Source organism: Lethenteron reissneri, chromosome 37, assembly GCF_015708825.2.
Source record: "Lethenteron reissneri isolate LAM-NWPU_2019-01 chromosome 37, ASM1570882v1, whole genome shotgun sequence".
Classification (NCBI taxonomy): Eukaryota; Metazoa; Chordata; class Hyperoartia; order Petromyzontiformes; family Petromyzontidae; genus Lethenteron; species Lethenteron reissneri.
The window spans coordinates 14,483,253-14,502,213 of record NC_083815.1 but is presented as its reverse complement, the minus strand read 5'-3'; the positions used below and the strand labels follow the sequence as shown (position 1 = coordinate 14,502,213).

Sequence of the window (18,961 nt, the reverse complement as noted above, 5' to 3'; positions counted from 1 at the left end):
TTACTACGAGCCTCGGTAGAAGGGAAACAAAGTGAAGTGGCCGCTCTGCTCAAACCACACAAGGTTAAATTTCGATTTAAAGCTTTCGTGACTGCAGGGATTCATCTTCTTGGTACTTTCGGTAGAGTCACGTAGAAGGGAAATAATAAACTAAAAATAAAACATAATAAAATAATTCTCACGACGTTTCGGCCACAACGCAAGCAGCCATCCTAAGGTGAAGAACAGGTCTGAAAGACAGACTTATTTGATTATGTTTAATTTTTATTATTTTATTATTTCCCTTCTACGTGGCTTTACCGAAAGAACCAAGAAGACCACACAAGGTTCTTGGCTCAAAATGAACCGTCACGTGAACTCCGGTCATCCTCGCAGCAGCGGCTTTAGGCTAACCGTCGAACAAACACTGTCACTGCATCGCGCACTTTCAGATATGTGCTTCTGCGGCCATCTGCAAAGCTCTTCTTTCCGATATTAGGAAGCCACTGGAGCTTGACATTTTAAAATCTAAATTGAAAACTAATTTCTTTAGAACTGCTTCATGTGTTTAGTTTGTTGTTCTTCCCCTCCCCCCAACCTCCGATTAGCACGGTTGGCTAAGTACGGAGCCAAAAGAGTTCAACACATGCAAACCACCATGAGGATATGTCTGTGCCAATGATTCAGCAGTCAATTACACAATCCCATGGCAGTTGCGAGTGCCAGTCTCCCAAAGGAAAAAGGTTTGACATATACATGCACAGTAAACCCTTAATATTTGCAGGGACATGCTCCTGGAGAATGTTGCAAATATTAATATTTAAAGCTAATGAGGAAAATAGGGTTAAGGGACACAAACATATATTAGGTTTAAAAATAAAATGTAAAGCTCTATGTATATATTAATGAATACATGTATTGTATAGTATTGTGTGATTTAACGTGCCTTTAATAATGATGCACAGACATTGAAAAGTGCAAATATCGACGAATAAAAAATTAACATGAGCATATAATTAGTATCTAGTACGAAATTCAAAACAAATCGTCAAGGAGAGCAGTCGCGCGCGTCAGCAGTGTGGCAGACATCGCGAGTGGGGCAACTTTCACGGCCTCACGATCCATGCCTCACCCCAGTACGTACACTACTGTACTTCTCGTTGGGTGGTCGCGAGCTATGGCCGCGAATATTTAAAACACAGCACCCGCGAATAACGCAAAACCGCGATTTATAAAACGCGCGAATATCAAGGGTTTGCTGCACAGCCCTTTTGTAAATCCACTGCTGGTCAGTGCCGGTTGCTGAAGGCAGGGAAGAAGACGACATGGGAGTATGTCATTTCTATGTCACATTCATTGCATCGTAATTGCTGGAGGAAAATGTTCAACGCATCATTTCATATCCTGGTCAAGTATTTTATGCAATGACATTTTTTTTTTATCAATCCTATCAACTTGGCAAACAATTCTAACTGAACAAATGACAACTGGAAATCCGGTGGTATCGAGCTCATGGGTAGAACCGTTTTCCCGCGTGAGTATTGGAAAACTTGGCGGCAGATTTCCCCCCCGTTTTACACCGGAAAGAGTTCTCACCTTTGCAAATTCAACATCTTCTGGAGAAATCTGACCAAGTTTACCGAGCTGAAAAAGATAAGAAAATACACCAATATACAAAGTTATTCCATTGAGGGACGTCATCGGGGGTTCTCAACAAATATTTAACTTCATAAAAGCATCCTCTCTATCGAGACCCAACAGGAGGAAGCGTTCAAACACCGCTAGCACCGATTGAAGATGCTAGTTGACGCCGCACGCAGCTGTTTGACCTCGCGACCTTTTCGCGCTCGCGACGCGAGCGCCTTTGAGCAGCGCGCCACCCGCACGCCGAGGGGATTGTTAAGCAACTCATTTTACCGTTTGATGCCAAACTCCGTGGAGATTTTTTTTCTCGGGCTACGTTATCACGGGTAACATTTACACCAGCCGACAATGCAGACAAGGGGGGTGGGGGGAAGGGGGAGGACGGCGGGTGTGTAAACTTTAGACGTACGCTCCGGGCGTGTAGATTTCGGATACTTTGAAGAGGCAAGTGGTGGTATAGGTATAAGCATAAAGTGGAAAATTACTTGAGCATTTAAACAATGTGTCCTATGTTCATTTGGCAATGGAGAATTGGCCACAAAATAGAGCACAGAGCTTTCTTAACTAGCCATCCATGGGGAATGGAGGGTGGCGGTTAATCAAATACGCCGGTTATCGAGAGTTGTACTTGTTACACAGCCTCATGGCGGTTCTCTGCTGTCGCCGTCTATAACACTTGCCGGTTAATAGAGCACTCCGGATGGTAAAGTGCCGGACTTTCTGTTCCATGGTGTCGGACGTACTCGGGATGACTTTTTTCATCCACGTTGGGATGGTGTTGGTTAGCCATCATACGTCAAATCAATAGCAAGCCAAATTTTAACAGACTATTGATCATGACCTTTAAAAGAACACCACGTGTTATTTTATTTGTTTTTACTTTGAGATTGCCTCATTTGTGGATCTGCCCACAGATAGCCAGGACCTTGGGGCACACACACACACAATGGGTTTCCATCCCTGCCCCCCCTTATACACAAGCTGCACCTTTTCCTTGAGCTCATCCACGCTGTTGCTCTCCAGGACAACCTCCTCGAATGGCTCCAGCACCAGCGTCGAAGGCTTCCAGCGTCGCGCTAGCACAGCCAGCTGGGACATGCACACCATACGCTCTGGAGCTGTGGGAGACACACACACTCGTTACCGCATCAAACCGGCACCGAGGTGACGTGGCCGCACAGCGGCGCGCCGCTTGCCCGCTTGTTGCAGCCGTTCGCGGTTCATGAGCCGCCCGTAGCCACCCTGGTTAATGCGGCGCGTCTGGTCACCAGAAGATGCGGTGACGTTCGTCGGGAAAAAAAGACGAGGCCACGTATCGGCGTCATAATCCAGATTTAGCAAATACGAAAAATGTTTCGTAAATTCATTCATTTGGTAAAATCGCAAATCAATAACAGCCCCTACGGGCAGGCTATACCTGTCGGTGAAACGGTGTCTTTGTGATATCGTTGCGTTTTAATAATGGCGCAAATACCAAGAGGAGAAAAATAATGATGATTACCTTCCAGAAGTTCGAGAAACACTTCCCAATTGCTGAAGATGGGGATGTCGTCTTCGTAGGTCTGCGTGTCCAAGAAGATCGTCCCGGGATTTTTCCACGTTTTCTTCCGCAAACGGAACCTGACCAAAGTTGGACACACGCGCACACTTAGCCACCTCCCCCCCCCGCCCCAACGTCACCAAGCTACGGCTTGGAATTGACGGGTTGAAAGCTGGATTTTTGAAGTTTTGATTAAAAGTTAGTTTTGCCTGTCCAAACGCCTGTGAGACTTCACATAACCTCAAAAGTGCACATAGCCTGGCACAAGCGCCGTGGTGACATCACCGCCACTTAGTGGCGAATGGCGTTTGTTGTTGATGGTACCAATGTCTGCTCGTATTGCACGTTATTGCCATCAGCTGAGAGGCACGTGAACAGATGTGTGCCAGTTGTGGGGAACGGCGGCGCAAAGCTGCGCAATGAACCCGGGCAAACCGAGTTAAATTCCCGCTCACGACCAATAAAAACGAAGCATATTTGAACCGATCTTGGACCTCCCCTTAGGTCGACTCAGCCTTAAATGAGTCCCTGGTGCAGTGTGTAAACATCAACACTGGGGAGACAAAGGCGGCCGGGTGTGGAAGATTGGCCACCCACCCCATTCTCGTAACGTGCCGGCCTACATAGGTGATCTTCGTGAACAGCAGTAGACCCCGACAGTCTGTTAAAGGGCATTATCTGTCTTTCCCTCACCTCAACACCCAGGTTCAGGGGCAGCGGTGAGCCGAGCACACGTACCTGTCAATGTTCAGGTGCAGTGCACACTGCTGCTGCAGCTGTGGCAGCAGCTCCTCCTTGGATTGCCGTACGGACATGCCCTTGGCAAATACGGTGTCCAGGAGGAACTTGCATGGCTTGGGTAGAGGGCATTGCAGCACACATTGCACACGATTACAGTCAGATCTCGAATATCCAGCGTAATGGGATGGACGGGTAGGTAGTCAGGACAAAATAAATATGCAGATCATGAGAAACAACATGAAAATTAGGCAAAGTGAGTAGAGTAGAATGGGCAGTGAATATATAGAAGGTATCATCACCTCCTTCTAAAGCAGTGGTCGGCAACCACAATAAAAAGAAGAGGCATTTTTTTGTAATTGTGTAAAAAAAAAAAATCGATATTTCAAGAGTTGCAATGCACGTGAATACGAGACGTGGTCCTTCATGAACAACGTCCACGAAGCGGCAGTCCTTAAAGAGCCGCACGCGGCTCCGGAGCTGCAGGTTGCCGATCCCTGTTCTAAAGTAACGTTGCTCTTCTCTTTTAAACCACGTTGCTCTCAGACGGCTTTGTCAAACCGGCGGCATAATACGTCAACAGACAGTACATACAGATTGCCAGTCTACCGAATGTGCAAGCTAACATCCGTCGTACTAAGACGACTAAAAGTGAAAATTAAAACCAGTGGTGAGGTTAGGGTTAGACTCAAGGGGTAAGCTATGTTGTTTCGGGTTAAAGGTAGGCTAGGCTGTTCTGCCCTATTAGCTTGACCCCTCTCCTCCCCCTGATTTCCAACGGTTGCCTGTTCACTTATCGTGTCCACTTGTTGTTGCGATGTTGACAGGACCTCACAAGACACACGGGCGTCACCACTCACCTCGGGCTCCTTGAGCAGCAGCTGGTAAACCTTCACGCGGTACTCCCCTTTTCTAAGAGCGCGGCCCAGCCGAATGGTTACCTGCACGCGCCACGCACACCGTCAACCATACGCACGCACGCACGCATCCACGGGCACAAGTGAGACGTGTAAGCCTTACATGGCACAATATCCAAAAGTGTTCACGAGATCTGGACAAGTCTCACTATTCCTAGCCTGAAATTGCAATTACTTGTATTGACAATTTTTTAACGCTCTGCGTTTATAGTAATAGGTTTTTACCCTTTCAAATGGTACAATAACTGACACCTTTATACAAGGCATCATGTTTGCAATAACCACAACACAAGCAGTCAAAATGCAAACAAAAATAAACAACTCTGATGATGATGATGATGATAATGATATGCACTGTCCTTGAAGTTGATTGGTCCACACCCGAGACAGCTTTTCTTAGAGCCTTGTCTCCATTGGTGTTGGACCAAATGACGCCAAAAGGCGTGAAAACTAAAAGACAGCGCACTATCAGAGTATTGAAAGCTCGGGGTAAGCATTTGTATAAAGGTGTCAGTTTTTGTACCAGTAGAAAGGGTAAAAACCTATTACTATATTTTGCTACTGGTAAAGGAGGTATCATAGTATGCTCTGCATTTAGTTTGTTATCCTTCACCCGCATCATGCATGTAACAATCGCATCCATACTTTCCCACCCACTGTCATGCGAGAGTAATGCTCTTTGTATGAGAGTCAAACAAATATATTAATTAGCACGGCTGTAATTTCGCCAACTTATGTGGGGACCAAATTTAACCTGGTGGGTTTTGTTTGCACAGCCATCGGTGATCGGGCTGAGGCCACCAAGCCAACGACACTCGAGAACCAGGTTGAATCATGAGCAGCCAACTGGATTCGAACCCAGGTGGGCAGTAGTGCAAACTCAGTTGCTGTGACCTAAGCCACCCACAGCCATCTCAATAAATAATTATTGAAATAAATGTGACTCAAATGCCCTCTAGATTAATGACTGTCCTTGGAGTCAACAAGCTGAACACAACTATAAACACAGCTGCATTTTCAGTCAGCAAAGTGCTATTAAAAGAAAAGGACATTTTTACTGTACTTTCAACATAAATATTTCACCCTGGTCAGCTTTGGCATTGTAAGATCATATCCATAGTATTACAAGATGAAATCAGAATGTGGGCTTGTAGTGAGTTTTCTTTTCATATGTAACAATCTTAGCTTTTGGATTACAATGCTATAAATGGATACAGGCATTGTGGAGGTTATTTACCGTACAGCAACCACAACTTACACCAACATCTATTCGTACAAAAGCCCGGCCAGTATTATGTGCAGCCCTCTGGTAGTGAGAAGTGGAAATTTCCATGGCTACTGTTGTCCTCCCAACAATATTTATATGGCAACGGTGAGACGACCAGTGGATTCGACCACAGGCCTGGATTTGAACAAAGTGACCTTCCACAATCATGAGTCAAGTGCAGTGGCCACATCACAACCTCTCCACGTACGAATTATGTGTCGCGTCATAAAAGATGTCGCTATAGAGAATCTATGCATAGAAATAAGCAGAGCCAAACAAGACTATACGATGGTAAAAATAAGATAGGAACGTATGCCTGCGATGGCTGTGGGTATCAGCAACGGAAACATATTTACAGGTATGTAGTTATATATATTGATGACACCTGAACCTTGATTATAAGAAGAGGAACACAGCCAATACGGTGGCAAAGTGGTTTCACGACTTATTGGAGATCGCTTCATTGCACGATCAACACATTCCTGCGGAGGGAGCTGGTAGGAACGTTGGGTTGCTGGGTCAATGGTCAGGGTCAACGGCGGCGTGGTGTATTCCGCAAATATGGCCGACTGTGAGGGCGGACACAAGCCGGCGTGAGTAGGTTAAACGTTGAGTTTTATAAGGGCACCACGGGGTGACCAGCCCCTCCCCACCCAGCCCCACCCCTCCCACCCCCAACCCAGCCCCACCCCTCCCACCCCCCACCCAGCCCCACCCCTCCCATCCCGCCCCACCCAGCCCGACCCCTCCCATTTTTGGATGCACGACGGACGGACACAATAATCCCCTGTGGGCTGGTGGAACCAGGTGGTTCCTACCAGTATAATAAGTGAGTATACACGTGACTCGTCATAACAGTGCGCTACTTTTATTCATACGCTAGTTTGCATCAGAGAAGCCTCACCGAGTCTTCAAGACTATTTTGGGAGGATCCTGCCCAGTTTTCCCAGTAATTGGGTGGGGGGGGGGGGCAATGTTGTTATGTGTGCAATCCCAATTCAATAATTTGCAGGTATATTTTCATCACTGGGATGTTTGGCCCAATACTTATTCCGTTGAACGTTTTTTACATTACATTTTATTTTTACTGTGGGAGCAAACCAGAACCTGAGGGGGAAACCCCATAGACAAGGGGGAGAGAACAAATACCAACGCTACGCATACAGACGCCCGAGTCGCCAATCGAATCCCGAACCCTTTCTTGCTGCGAGGCACGAGTGTGCGGAAGCGTACTTCATGTACTTAAATGTGCGTACTTTATCATTTATGTCCTTAAACGTATGTATCTCTGAATGTACATACTTACTTTGACGTGTGAACTTTATGTATGTACCCGTCGCCGGGCGGACAGGTTTCGCGCGCTCACCCGGTTGTCGTCGGAGAAGGACGAGAGGGTCTCGTTGAGACGCACGCTCTCAAACTCCTGGTTGTTGGCGTAGACGCGGAAGACCTTGAACTGGCTGGAGGACACCCCCACCACGGGCTCCAGGTGGCGCTTGAACGCTGCCAGCGTCATGCGCTTGTCCACGTGCACCGTCAGGCCTGGGGGGGTAGGGGGAGCAAATGCAGCAATCCGATTGGTGCGGTTGGCTACGTAGGGTGCGAAAGAAGTTCAATGCTCAGGTCACCGGGTTTATCGTGCAGCAGACTAACCACTAGAAAGACAAAGATCCCCCGTACTGCCTTAACAGACTGTGGGGGCGCAAGTGCTGTTAACGAGCACCTGCGAAGGCCGGCACTGCACACGAGGTATTCGTTTGAGACTGAGTCGACCTAGGGGAGGCCCAGGACCGGTTCACAAAATCGTCACTGGTGTTGGCCGTGAACGGGAATCGAAACTCGGGTTGCCGGGTTCGTAGTGCAGCGCGCGACACGACTGCTCCCCCCAAACATACATACATCGTACATACGCCCACAGTTATGACCGTCCTCCGAGTATCAGGCAAGAGGCCCTGTCCATGATTATTTCGTTCCGAGACAATGGCCAGCTTCAACAGTGCAGGACTGATATTGCTGTGGAGAGCATTAGCCACGGCCAAACATTACAAAGGGCACACACACACACCACATGTGTACGCATACCACGCCAAAGGTGAGAGGTTACTGGAGCACATTTGAGGGTTTTTTGTGTTTGTCTTTTTTTATTCAGAGCAACACATGACCCTGCGTGCTTGAGAATGGCCCGTGGAATGAGACGTCACATAACTAGTTCTGATATATCCATTAAAGCAACTTCTTAATCCACATAATACCACAGGGGAATGTTTTCCCACATGCCCTGCAATGCACCAATGCACTAATGCACAGCAGTCAAACCAATATCTGTTACTTTTCACAGCTAAAATGTCAAATTACGTGAACTATTTTTTGATATGTATTACATAATAATACATAACGTGTATTATTTACCAAACTCTACTCTACAATAATTGCATCATAGAGTAAGATAAGATGTGCGGATGCAATCCCAACAACTGTGTTGCATTATCTCTCCAAAAGGATACGTGGCTGAACAATTTGGACCCTTGCACGCGAGAAAACAAGCGTGCATCGAGTTTTGTTGCCCACTGGAAACCACAGCCAACGCAATTGCAGCTGAAACGAGCATGAAGCCCCGTCGCTTTGTCAACCCTTAAACATCTTCTTGGTTCTTTCGGTAAAATCACGTAGAAGGGAAGTAATAAAATAATAAATAAAACATAATAAAAATAATTCTCACGACGTTTCGGCCACAACGCAAGCAGCCGTCCTCAGGTCAAGACCAGGTCTGTCGGGGAGACAGCGTCTGAATGTCTCCCCGACAGACCTGGTCTTCACCTGAGGACGGCTGCTTGCATTGTGGCCAAAACGTCGTGAGAATTATTTTATTATGTTGTATTTTTATTATTTTATTACTTCCCTTCTATGTGACTTTACCGAAAGAACCAAGAAGATGAATCCCTGCAGTCACGAAAGCTTTAAATCGAAATTTAACCCTTAAACATTTTCACAGACTCCCATGCACCAACAACATTTACATTTTTTATTAAAACTACCCTAAGTTCCCCCCTCCCCTTTTTCTTTCCCCTGCATGTTCGCAATCTCCCTCCATCCTCTCACCCCTCCCCTCATTTAACGACTCACTTCCCCTCGCTCACCCCCCAGCACGATGCCCCATGTGAATGCGGCAGTCAGTGGGCTCCTATCCCCTCCCCCCCTTCTCCCATGGGTTCCCCTCCTGTTCTTCAAATGGCTCAATCGCGCCGGGCTTGTGGGCCTCGCAAATGATATATCTCCCAGTCGAGTATGCTTGCCCACCGTACTGTAACTTGGGGGGGCTGCTTTGTTTTGCTACAAGAAAAACATAATATTTGACTAAATGTACTCCAAGTTTCCAGTATTTGCGACATTTCCGCAGACCGCTTCCCGTGGCCTTGCGGACCCAAACTAAAAGCTAACATCAAGTCAAGTCAATTTATTTTTGGTTGATGCAAAATCAGCATCCCAAAGTGTATCATTAATCATAAAAAACAACTATTGCAGTTTAAAAGAAGATTAAAAGCAAGTTCTAGACTGTGAGTTCGTTGTTGGATGCAAGCGTCAAGAGACGTGTTGTTGCTGTCGAGTTGGGAATTGAATGCGGCGACGATGGGAGTCGAGCATGCGGATTGCCTCGGGGGAGGTTGTTCCCGATGTTTGGTGCTGCATATGAGAATGATCTGGTCGCCCATTGGTTTGGTGTTTGCTTTTTGGTGGCTGGAGGAGTGTTTGGGTTGAAGAGCCGAGTAATCTGTTGTTTTGTTTGATCTGTACGAGGTTTCTGATTGGAAACTAAAGTCCACTGAGCTGTGAGTTAATTTTCAGTCCACCACGTAAACACACGACAGCTCATTGAAGTGGCTTACATCATCATCATCATCACAGAAGTATCCATGCGACCACCACAGGGGAGATGAAACACGCAAACTCCAAATATACAATAGGCATCGTCATGGCCGACATCCAACTCACGACCTCCTGCGTGCCAAGTGAGGGAGATAACAAGTGGTGCCCCAACCGGACCAGAGGCAACTCATGCCCAACTGTAATACTGTAGTAAAACTACCAATGGCTAAAAAAATAAGACTGCTGATGAGACAGGGAAAGTTGAAGTGACCAGAGTTTTCCTGCTAAAATGAATGCTGACAAACTAGCAAATCACTCTGCGTTCTGACGACATGGATTTCTGGGACGTTATCTGCAAACCTTTCAAGATGACACATCATTTCAAGTATTCTTTTCCAAGGCATAGGAGCCGCCGCAAGTATGGTAACATCTATAAATGCTGGGATGGGGGCGGCTACTGCTCAGTTCTACCAGCCACCACACCGCGCAACCGTGGAGGTTGGAGTGGCAGCCTTGTAACGGATATCGCGTAAGGATGCGAGGGGTGAGGGCGTGAGGTGTGATGGCATTAACCGCACTCACTGGCCGCGTCTACCCATGAACCATGACCATCTTGGAGCCATCGCCAAACGAGCCACGCGGTACGGGTTTCATGCTCGAGCTGGGTGTGCGACGACGACACGACAGGAGGGAGGGGGGGTTCAAGAGCACCTGTGCCCTGGGTTGCAAGTGCAGCCCCAGCAGCAAAAAGCAGGATTCTAAACGATTAAACAACTATTTTTTATTTTACCAGGTGAGACCCACTGAGCTGTATGGCTGTTTTTCATAACCACAAATGATAACTAAACAAAGTCGCTTATCGTATGGAACTTTATCGCAGCCATATACTCTAAACGCACCTGGATTCTAAATGCGGAAGGAAAAACCGGAGGACAAGGAAAAACATGCACGTGACCACTGGCAGAATGTGCAAACTCCAAATATACAACAGCAGGCGTAAGGGTCGGGATCAAACCCACGACCTCCTGCATACCAGGCGAGGGAGATAACATCTCGCCACCGTGACGCGGCACAAGCGGGTGCGGTACCGTACATTTGAAGCGGTCTCCGGCGGTCCCCTCCTCCGCGGGGCCTTCCTCGACACGAAAGAACGTGTAGGCCTGGGCAGCTCCGGCGCCGCCTTCTCTCTCCTTGCCCTCGTCCTCGCCCTCGCTCTCACTGCCCGAGCCCCTCTCTCTGCGCTCCCTCCCCTCCTTCTTGGCTTTGGCCGTGTCCACACCCGCCAGGGATTTGGAGCGCCGGCTGCTCGTGATCCCCGTGTACGCGTCGAGCCCGTTGGGCAGTACCATCCCGGCAACCGGGAGCGCCGAAGACGACGACGACGAGGAGGCGGCCGCGTCGTCGTCGTGCGTTCCGGGGGCTCCGGCCGACGGCGTTCCGGCCGCACCGACCACCGCCGCCGAGGCGGCGGCCGCCGCGGCGGCGGCCGCCGCCACGTTGCACAGCGTGTCGCTGCTGTGGCTGGAGCTCAGCAGGTCGCTGTCCACCGAGCTCGTGCTGCGCTCGTTATTGAGCTCCGAGTCCGAGCGCTCGTCCGAGTGGCACCGTGAGTCCGGGTCCCGCTCCAACTCGGGCTCGGTCTCCGGCGGGGTGGCGCGGCCGTCCTCGTTCTCGCGGCTGCCGGCCGACGCCGACGAGTCGACGTCCTGGGAGGGCGAGCCCGTTGTGGCGTCGCTGTCGCACAGCGAGCCGGCGCTCTGCTCGTTGTTCGTCTCGGAATCCGAATCGGGGGGGCCGACGCGCCCTCGGATTTCGCCGTCGCCCGGAGCCGCCGCGCCATCGGCCGCGCCGGGGCGGAGCCCGTCCCCGCGGTGGGGTGGGGGAGGGGGGGACCCGGCGGCGGCGTCGGCGTCGCCGTTCTCCCGCCGGCGGGCGGCGCGCCGCTCCTGCTCCAGCGAGAGGCTGCGCAGCCGCTCCGTGCTCTCCTCCAGGATGGCCTCGACGGCGCGGTTGCGTGAGCCGCGCTCGGATCGCTCCGAGTCGCGGCCGCGAGCGGCGTGCTCCGCCTGGCTCTCCGCCGCGGCCGCCGCCGCGGCCGGGCCGGCGCGCGTCGCCGTCGCCGCTGCCGGGCCGTCTGGCAGCGCCACCAGCAGCCGGATGGTGTTGCCGTGCCGGTCGAGCAGGCGCCACAGCAGGGACTGCGGGAAGGACAGCTGCGAGTCTGGGGAGCCGGAGCTCTCCACGAACACCTGCAGGCGGCAACGCGTCGCCACGACGCTGGATCAGCCACCAGGGAGGCGGCAGCGGCTAGCCGAAGTCGTCGAGTCGGGTTAACCGTAGGGGCTCGCCACGAGCGCAATCGAATCACGCATGCAATAATTAATCACGTACACCCCTTAGATGTTGTTGTCGATCGGTTTATCGAAATGCTGCAGCCACTGCATGTAGAAGTGAGAACAAGGAAGTAAGGAGAGCCAGTTAAACTGGGGCACAATGTTATCAATTGACGTATCAAATTGTGACCCCGGATCGTGACAACTGGATGGTGCAGAGAGTGTATATCACTACAAGGCAGTATCAGCTTTAAGAAATTTGGCTTGTCCACCAGCTGACAGTGGCAGCAGAACCTTCACTTTCCTTTGGTCATTCAAGTCTAGTGTCTCCACTTCAGGGTTAAATTACGTTACTAACCGTATCATGGACATATGTGATCTTGTAATCGTGCCAACTCCATCATAATGCCACGGTAATGTTATTGAATTACAGTATTTGTATTAACAGTAAAACGTGTAAAGACGCGACAGGATTTTGCCCGGCGTGTGTAGACCCTAATGTAACTGCAAGACAGATTATCTCAGTAGTGCACACTCCAAACAAGTAGTTTGCTCCTCAATATGTTAATGAAAAGCTATTCTTGCAAAATATAAAACTGGCCGAAGGGCAACTTTGTATATTTCTAAGGATAAGTCAGACAATATCGGCCCCCTCTCTCACTACAGTCCACTATTTATCGTTCCGTCACGAGATGACTCATGGCAGTTTTTAATATCAGCAGACACATTCAAGCTGCGCAGGTCCACCGGTCATCCGAAGGGATTTCACAGCAGCGGAAACACAGCGTCACGGTGAGCCGAAGCGAGTGTCTCGCCTTGTTGCTGCGGAAGAATCCCTCCGACTTGAGTGACTTGTTGGGCACGGACAAGAGGCGAAGGTCGTTGTAGTACCGCTCCAGCACCACGCGCATGCCCTCCACGTCCAGCCCCGTCGCCTGCAAAGCACAGACGCTCGATAATCTTGAGACGGCGGCGGCGGCACTAACAGGTGCGGCAACCACAGCGCCTCCGATTGGCACGGTTGGCTACGTACGGTGCAAAAAGAAGTTCAACATACATATAGCAAAAAATTAACCCGTAAAAACAAAGTTTTTCACTATAAATCTTTTATATGCGTGGCGGCTAGAGTCCTCTCGTCCTTTGGCTTGAGATGGCTGCCACCTATGGGTCAGATGATTGTCTGCCAGCATTAAGCAATTGGTAATTAAATATTTTAAAAAAATTCCCTAAACAGTGTAAAATTTTGGGGAAAAAATTTCACGAAAATTAATTGTCACGCACAACGAGTCTGTGTGGAAAATGTCAGCTCGATTGGATCACGGGAAGTGGGTTAAAAAACGACCGAAAGATTTGCACGGTCGTAAGCAAGCAAGCACGCAAGCACGCAAGCAAGCGAACTTAATATAAAGGATTTAACAATCGCAGCAGCAGCAACAACGACCTCTTGCGATACATGAGCAGAAGAAGACACAGACGTGTGGCCATGGATGTGGATTGAGCAGACACATTTACACCAAACAGCACAATTCTTACTTCATATTCACGTCGAGGCTGTAGACGCAAGTGTGTTTGAGCAGGTGTGCTTCACAAGACAAGATCAAGCACCTTGCAGCCACAATAAATGTAGCTTTTCAGCCACAGTGGCGGTTGGTTGACGCATCTATCCGTGAAAAACCTGCGGCCTCTTATTTACTTTTCATCGCACGCAATAACTTAACACGTAGGGTTTCGTGACAGATTTTTGGGGCGAGGTCACACAATGACCTGACTAAATCCGTGCTACCAAGACGCCCCGCCACCCCGACACGGCTCGCGCAGGGCTCCACTCACCTGTGCAATGAGTGCCTTGAACTCGCTCACCGACTGGCTAAGGTAGGCTCGTATGCTTACGCCGGGCGACACCGCCTCCGTGACCAGGTCCACCACGTGCACCTTCACGGTCACGCCTGTCAGGACGACGGCAGAGGGGGTGGGGTGGGTAGAGGGACACCACAGCACTGTGTAAAAGCCAGGCATGCTGCGAGCCACGGCGATACAAGCTGCTCGAGATTAACCCGTAGTTTAATTTGTGAGCGATCAGAAGATGGGAGATTGGTGCATCGCGCACAATTCATTGCGACGCGGTGAGATGCCCCCATTTTCTGGGCAGAACAGCAAGTTGATGAAACGGCGTTAAGTTAGTCGGCATGTTTTACTTCAGTCGTAGTCTTCGTCTAGTTGACGACAACCTGTGACATTTTTGTCTCAAGTGTGTGGATTTAATGTAGTCAATTCCCTTAGTCTGGTTTCTTCACGTAGTCCAACGTTTAACCAATGTTCAGTTATTGGACGTTGGAGTGTGGGGCGGTCAATTCCACCCCACTGCTAACCCCCCCCCCCCCTCCAATATTATTTTGGCATCCAAACAGTGAACTCAGTAATTGTTTCCGTACATATACAGTCAATACCCAATGCCAGTATTCTACAATCACTGCAGTCCCTAATAATATCACTTAGTTGTTTAAGTCTGCATCTTCATTGAGACTCGTTAATGTTGTGTCGTCGCAGCCACGCTTAGGCCTACGATGGGGGTAGCAATTGTAGGTAGTCATCGTCGCACTTGATCCTCGTGCGTCCAGTCATAGTCGACAAGTAAAAAAAAAACCTTTGTTGACGAATATCACCATCATTCTCTTTTATTCAGAGAGTTAACACAAGTCCTGGTTTAACGTGTGGGTTTTCTCCGAGGAAGCGAGACTCATTGGGGTCTACATGAAGGCTGACACTAATAATCACGAGAGTACATTTAGTATTTATCCCATTCTTAGAGCGCAGGGCAATCGAGGGTGGTACGCTTCGCAGGTCTTCCAAAAATCTGCACATGATGAGAAATCGCACCACAACAGAATAATTCAGAATCAGAATCTGTGTTTATCCTGGAGGTATCCGATGAGCTATGAAGTTATTTTTCACAAATGTCCAGTAGGGCCGGGGGTCAACAAGTCAAAACAACAAACAATGCCGCAACAACAAAAGTAGGGAAAAGGTAAGCAATTCAATATGAATACAACTAAAGAAAATAAAGAAAAACAAAGCATACGAGTACAAATTAGTGCAGGTGACACAACAATTAGATTTAAAAACACACAAAGGTGCACGACATTGCGTGTACAAAAGCTCTTAGCCTTACTCAGACCACCAGCTCAAAAGAACTGCTGTCATTTTTAGATCACCGACTCGGGCAAATGCAGGCGGGGCAGAGACGGTCTTGCAGAGTCGGATAGTTGCATGCATCAGTGACGCTTAAGAGTATTTGGCTGCTGTACATTTCCACACGATAAGCCACTTCGTCGAGCTATCATTTGTAGCCAGGTAGCTTCTGAAAAAAAACTACACAGCTCCGCAGGTTCCTTACCTGGGGAAATAAACAATAGTTTTCAGTTTCGATTTAAAGCTTTCGTGACTGCAGGGATTCATCTTCTTGGTTCTTTCGGTAAAGTCACGTAGAATGGAAATAATAAAATAATAAAAATAATTATATGCTAAATTCCTCTTGATATGCAAATTATTTTGTCAAGGCGCTCTTTCCCCTCCAACCCAGCTTAAATAGACGCTCCAAGCCTGGGGTGTTTCATTCAGACTGTCTTCCCGACAGACCTGTTCTTCACCTGAGGACGGCTGCTTGCGTTGTGGCCGAAACGTCGTGAGAATTATTTTATTATGTTTATTTTCATTATTTTATTATTTCCATTCTACGTGACTTTACCGAAAGAACCAAGAAGATGAATACTTTTCAGTTTAGTTTAGACTTATTGTGAAGATCGTCTCCGGCGCGTAAGCAACCGTGACGACTGGGGGGGGGGGGGGGGGGGCCGCGGACGGAAGGGGCACCTCCGGGCTTGTAAGGCTGGAAGTCTTGGTCCTCCCGCCGGGTCTCGAGCAGCAGATCGAACACGTAGGAGGACTTGACGCCGCCGAGCAGCGTCCCCATCTGGGTGCCCTCCTCGCCCTCGTACGAGCGCTCCAGCGAGTCGTGGAACTCGTCGTACTTGACGAGCCGGCAGCGCTCCACGGGAAGCACATCCTCCAGATCCAGCAGCTGCGGCGGCACGCTCCGGCGTGAGGATGCGGCGAAGGGGGAGGGGAGTACGCGATGCAGAACGGGCGACGTGGCGAGGAACGGGCGACGCGTTTGCATTTGTGGCTGCGTTCTATCCCTTGGGGGCTGTGGTTCACCTCTTCCAAGATGTATGGTGCCAGCGTGGAAGAGTAGGCCAAAATGTTATCTAGAAGGGTTCTCTGAGCTCCCTTTCGTGGAAGCCCTTTGGGCCAGCAGTGGCACAAGCAAGTAATAAGCAGGGCTGCACCTTGACCCTTTACATTTTTGGCAAAAAAAACTTACAGCCTGTGTGGCTCATTAACCCTTTAACGATCCGATGAAAAACTGATGACGTACGTGTACGTGTGCGTCATCAGTTTTTCTTCCAATTCTGAATAAAATTACTTTATCAGTACCGAGCATCGAGGGCGTGTGGCACAGTTTGGCGCGAGCCATGGTAGAGTGCGGTCGTGTTGCTATGGTTCCCTGCGGTGAATACAAAGTCTTTAAAAATAATGGCGCTACACCTCTCAAAACAAAAAGTAATGCCGAGCCGCTCGTGCGTTCCGAGATTCGGCGGCGAACAGGACACCCCTACACCCCTACACCGGGCAGTCGTCTCAGAGCGAGACAACGGTGAACACAGCTCAGAAGGCAGCAACTGGACTCGTGAATCACACCGGCGAACGCCACGGCGCGGGAGAGCCTTGCCTTGTGTGCCAGGTAGGTGGCGTCCTCCAGCGTGCGCTCCTTATGCACCTCCAGCTTGCTCTCCACCATGGTGTTCTTCACTGGGTGCAAGCAGAAGAGCTTGATCTGCAGGATCACAAACACCCAGCGGTGACTTCTTACACAATGGGCAGCAATGGGGCAGCTCCGATACGGCGTGCATTTTGTTTGACGAAATGATGACAGTCGTGATATCGGATTTCTCTCCGACGCTGTACAATTACAAAGTCGGGGGAGATGTAGCATCACGAGTTTATATGCTCCCTGGCCTCCCCCCCCCACGCCCCACTTAAGGAGATTTAAATTTGTATTAGATGGCAGGTGGTGAGATGGGAAGGCGGTCAATGGAGTGATGAAATCAGCTCGCATGCAGGATCGCTAAGTGAATCGCTACATCGCAGCACTGTGAGAGGGCTTCATCCAGCAGTGCAGTGATCATGGTTGATGACAATGATGATGATGATGGTGACGATTTCAGAAATATCACCGGTTGTGTGTAGTGTTGTGTGGCAGGTGACTGCAAAATCCACGTAGAGATTCACACCAGCCAGCGCTCTGGGCAGGTGGCTACACATTAACTTCCTGATAGCCGCACACTAAACTATAAATAAAACTATAAAAAAAAAATGTTTTACCAGGCAAGCCCCACTGAGCTATATAGCTCTTTTTCCAGAAGCGAACTGGCCATAAATGATAGCTCAATGAAGTCGCTTATCAAGTCTAAATTTATAGGAGCCAAATACTCAAATCACATTCTTTCTAATTGTGGAGGGAAAAAAACCGGAGGACCCGGAAAAAAATCCACTCGATCATGTGAAGAACATGCAAAACTCCAAATATACATGCATCATCACGGTTGGGATTGAGCTCACGAACCCCTGTATACCATACTCTTAGGTTTTTTTCAGTAAAGTCACGTAGGTAAATTTTTTGTATAAAAAATTACTAAAAGTGATAATATAAATAAAATAAAATAATAAATCACGACGTTTCGGAGGCAACACAAGTCTCCGTCATCAGGTGGGACCGCCACAGCTAGATTTGCTGTATCAAGTGAGGCAAAGATTCCAAGATACAAGTTCTTAAATACAAGTTAATGGGGGGAGGAGGGAGGGAGGGGCTTATCTGAATGTGGTAGCCAATGAATGGAACGTATTGGGAGGGGGGGGGTCTGTATACCAAGCGAGGTAATCAACATCTCGCCACCATGGCACACACAGCAGAAGAGCAGAGCAGCACTGCGGTACCTTGCAGGTGTTCCGCTCAATCTCGCGCTGCCTCTTCTCGTTCTCCTCGCGCTCCTTCTCCCCGTTCATTAGGTGGTGGATGTGCTGCGGGAAGTTCGTCACCTCCATGAACTCTGCGTCCACCACAGCGGCAGTCAGACTCCAGTTAGTGGGGCACCGTACGGCCGACGTAAATTGAATAAATAACATGTTGTATTTATCCAGGAGTCTCGCCCAGTCTCGGAACTAGATCGTAGAAAATAATTCCTTCAGCACAAACAATGCCACAGAGCTGCTTGTGTACTCACTCGCATTCTTGGATGGTTGTATTTGCCGGTAGATGAGCATGTATGCATTGGTAGAGCTGCAACACAAACAAAATGGAAAAAACTCAATTATTTACTTTCTTATATTCAACAACAACAACAGCCGCCATTCGTCACTAAGTGGCAGTGATGCCACCTCGACGCTTGTGCCAAGCTAGGTGCACCTTTAAGGCCATGCGAAGTGTCAAAGGCTCGTGGACAGGAGGTCACGGGACAGACCCAGGTACCATGGGTTGACTGAGATGACTTGCAGATGCACCAGCTGTTATCCCTACTATGCCAACTTGCTGCATTTTAGCCGCCCGGAGCTATGTTCATTG

At 49.0% G+C, this 18,961-nt stretch overlaps 1 protein-coding gene across 4 annotated transcripts in view; it reads right to left on the bottom strand.

Annotated features, from left to right (window-relative positions):
- USP47 (ubiquitin specific peptidase 47) overlaps window positions 1-18,961 on the bottom strand; it is an 80,106-nt gene that overhangs the window by 2,862 nt on the left and 58,283 nt on the right. For all 4 annotated transcript variants that reach the window (XM_061566815.1, XM_061566816.1, XM_061566817.1 and 1 more), the window contains 13 exons: window positions 18,624-18,679; window positions 18,337-18,449; window positions 17,072-17,176; window positions 16,153-16,360; window positions 14,113-14,228; window positions 13,098-13,217; window positions 11,043-12,198; window positions 7,452-7,627; window positions 4,762-4,842; window positions 3,902-4,017; window positions 3,125-3,243; window positions 2,611-2,741; window positions 1,576-1,623 (listed from right to left, as the gene is read on the bottom strand). In XM_061566815.1, coding sequence (XP_061422799.1) covers window positions 1,576-1,623; window positions 2,611-2,741; window positions 3,125-3,243; window positions 3,902-4,017; window positions 4,762-4,842; window positions 7,452-7,627; window positions 11,043-12,198; window positions 13,098-13,217; window positions 14,113-14,228; window positions 16,153-16,360; window positions 17,072-17,176; window positions 18,337-18,449; window positions 18,624-18,679 — 2,545 coding nt within the window. The remainder of the gene's footprint in view (window positions 1-1,575; window positions 1,624-2,610; window positions 2,742-3,124; window positions 3,244-3,901; window positions 4,018-4,761; window positions 4,843-7,451; window positions 7,628-11,042; window positions 12,199-13,097; window positions 13,218-14,112; window positions 14,229-16,152; window positions 16,361-17,071; window positions 17,177-18,336; window positions 18,450-18,623; window positions 18,680-18,961) is intronic.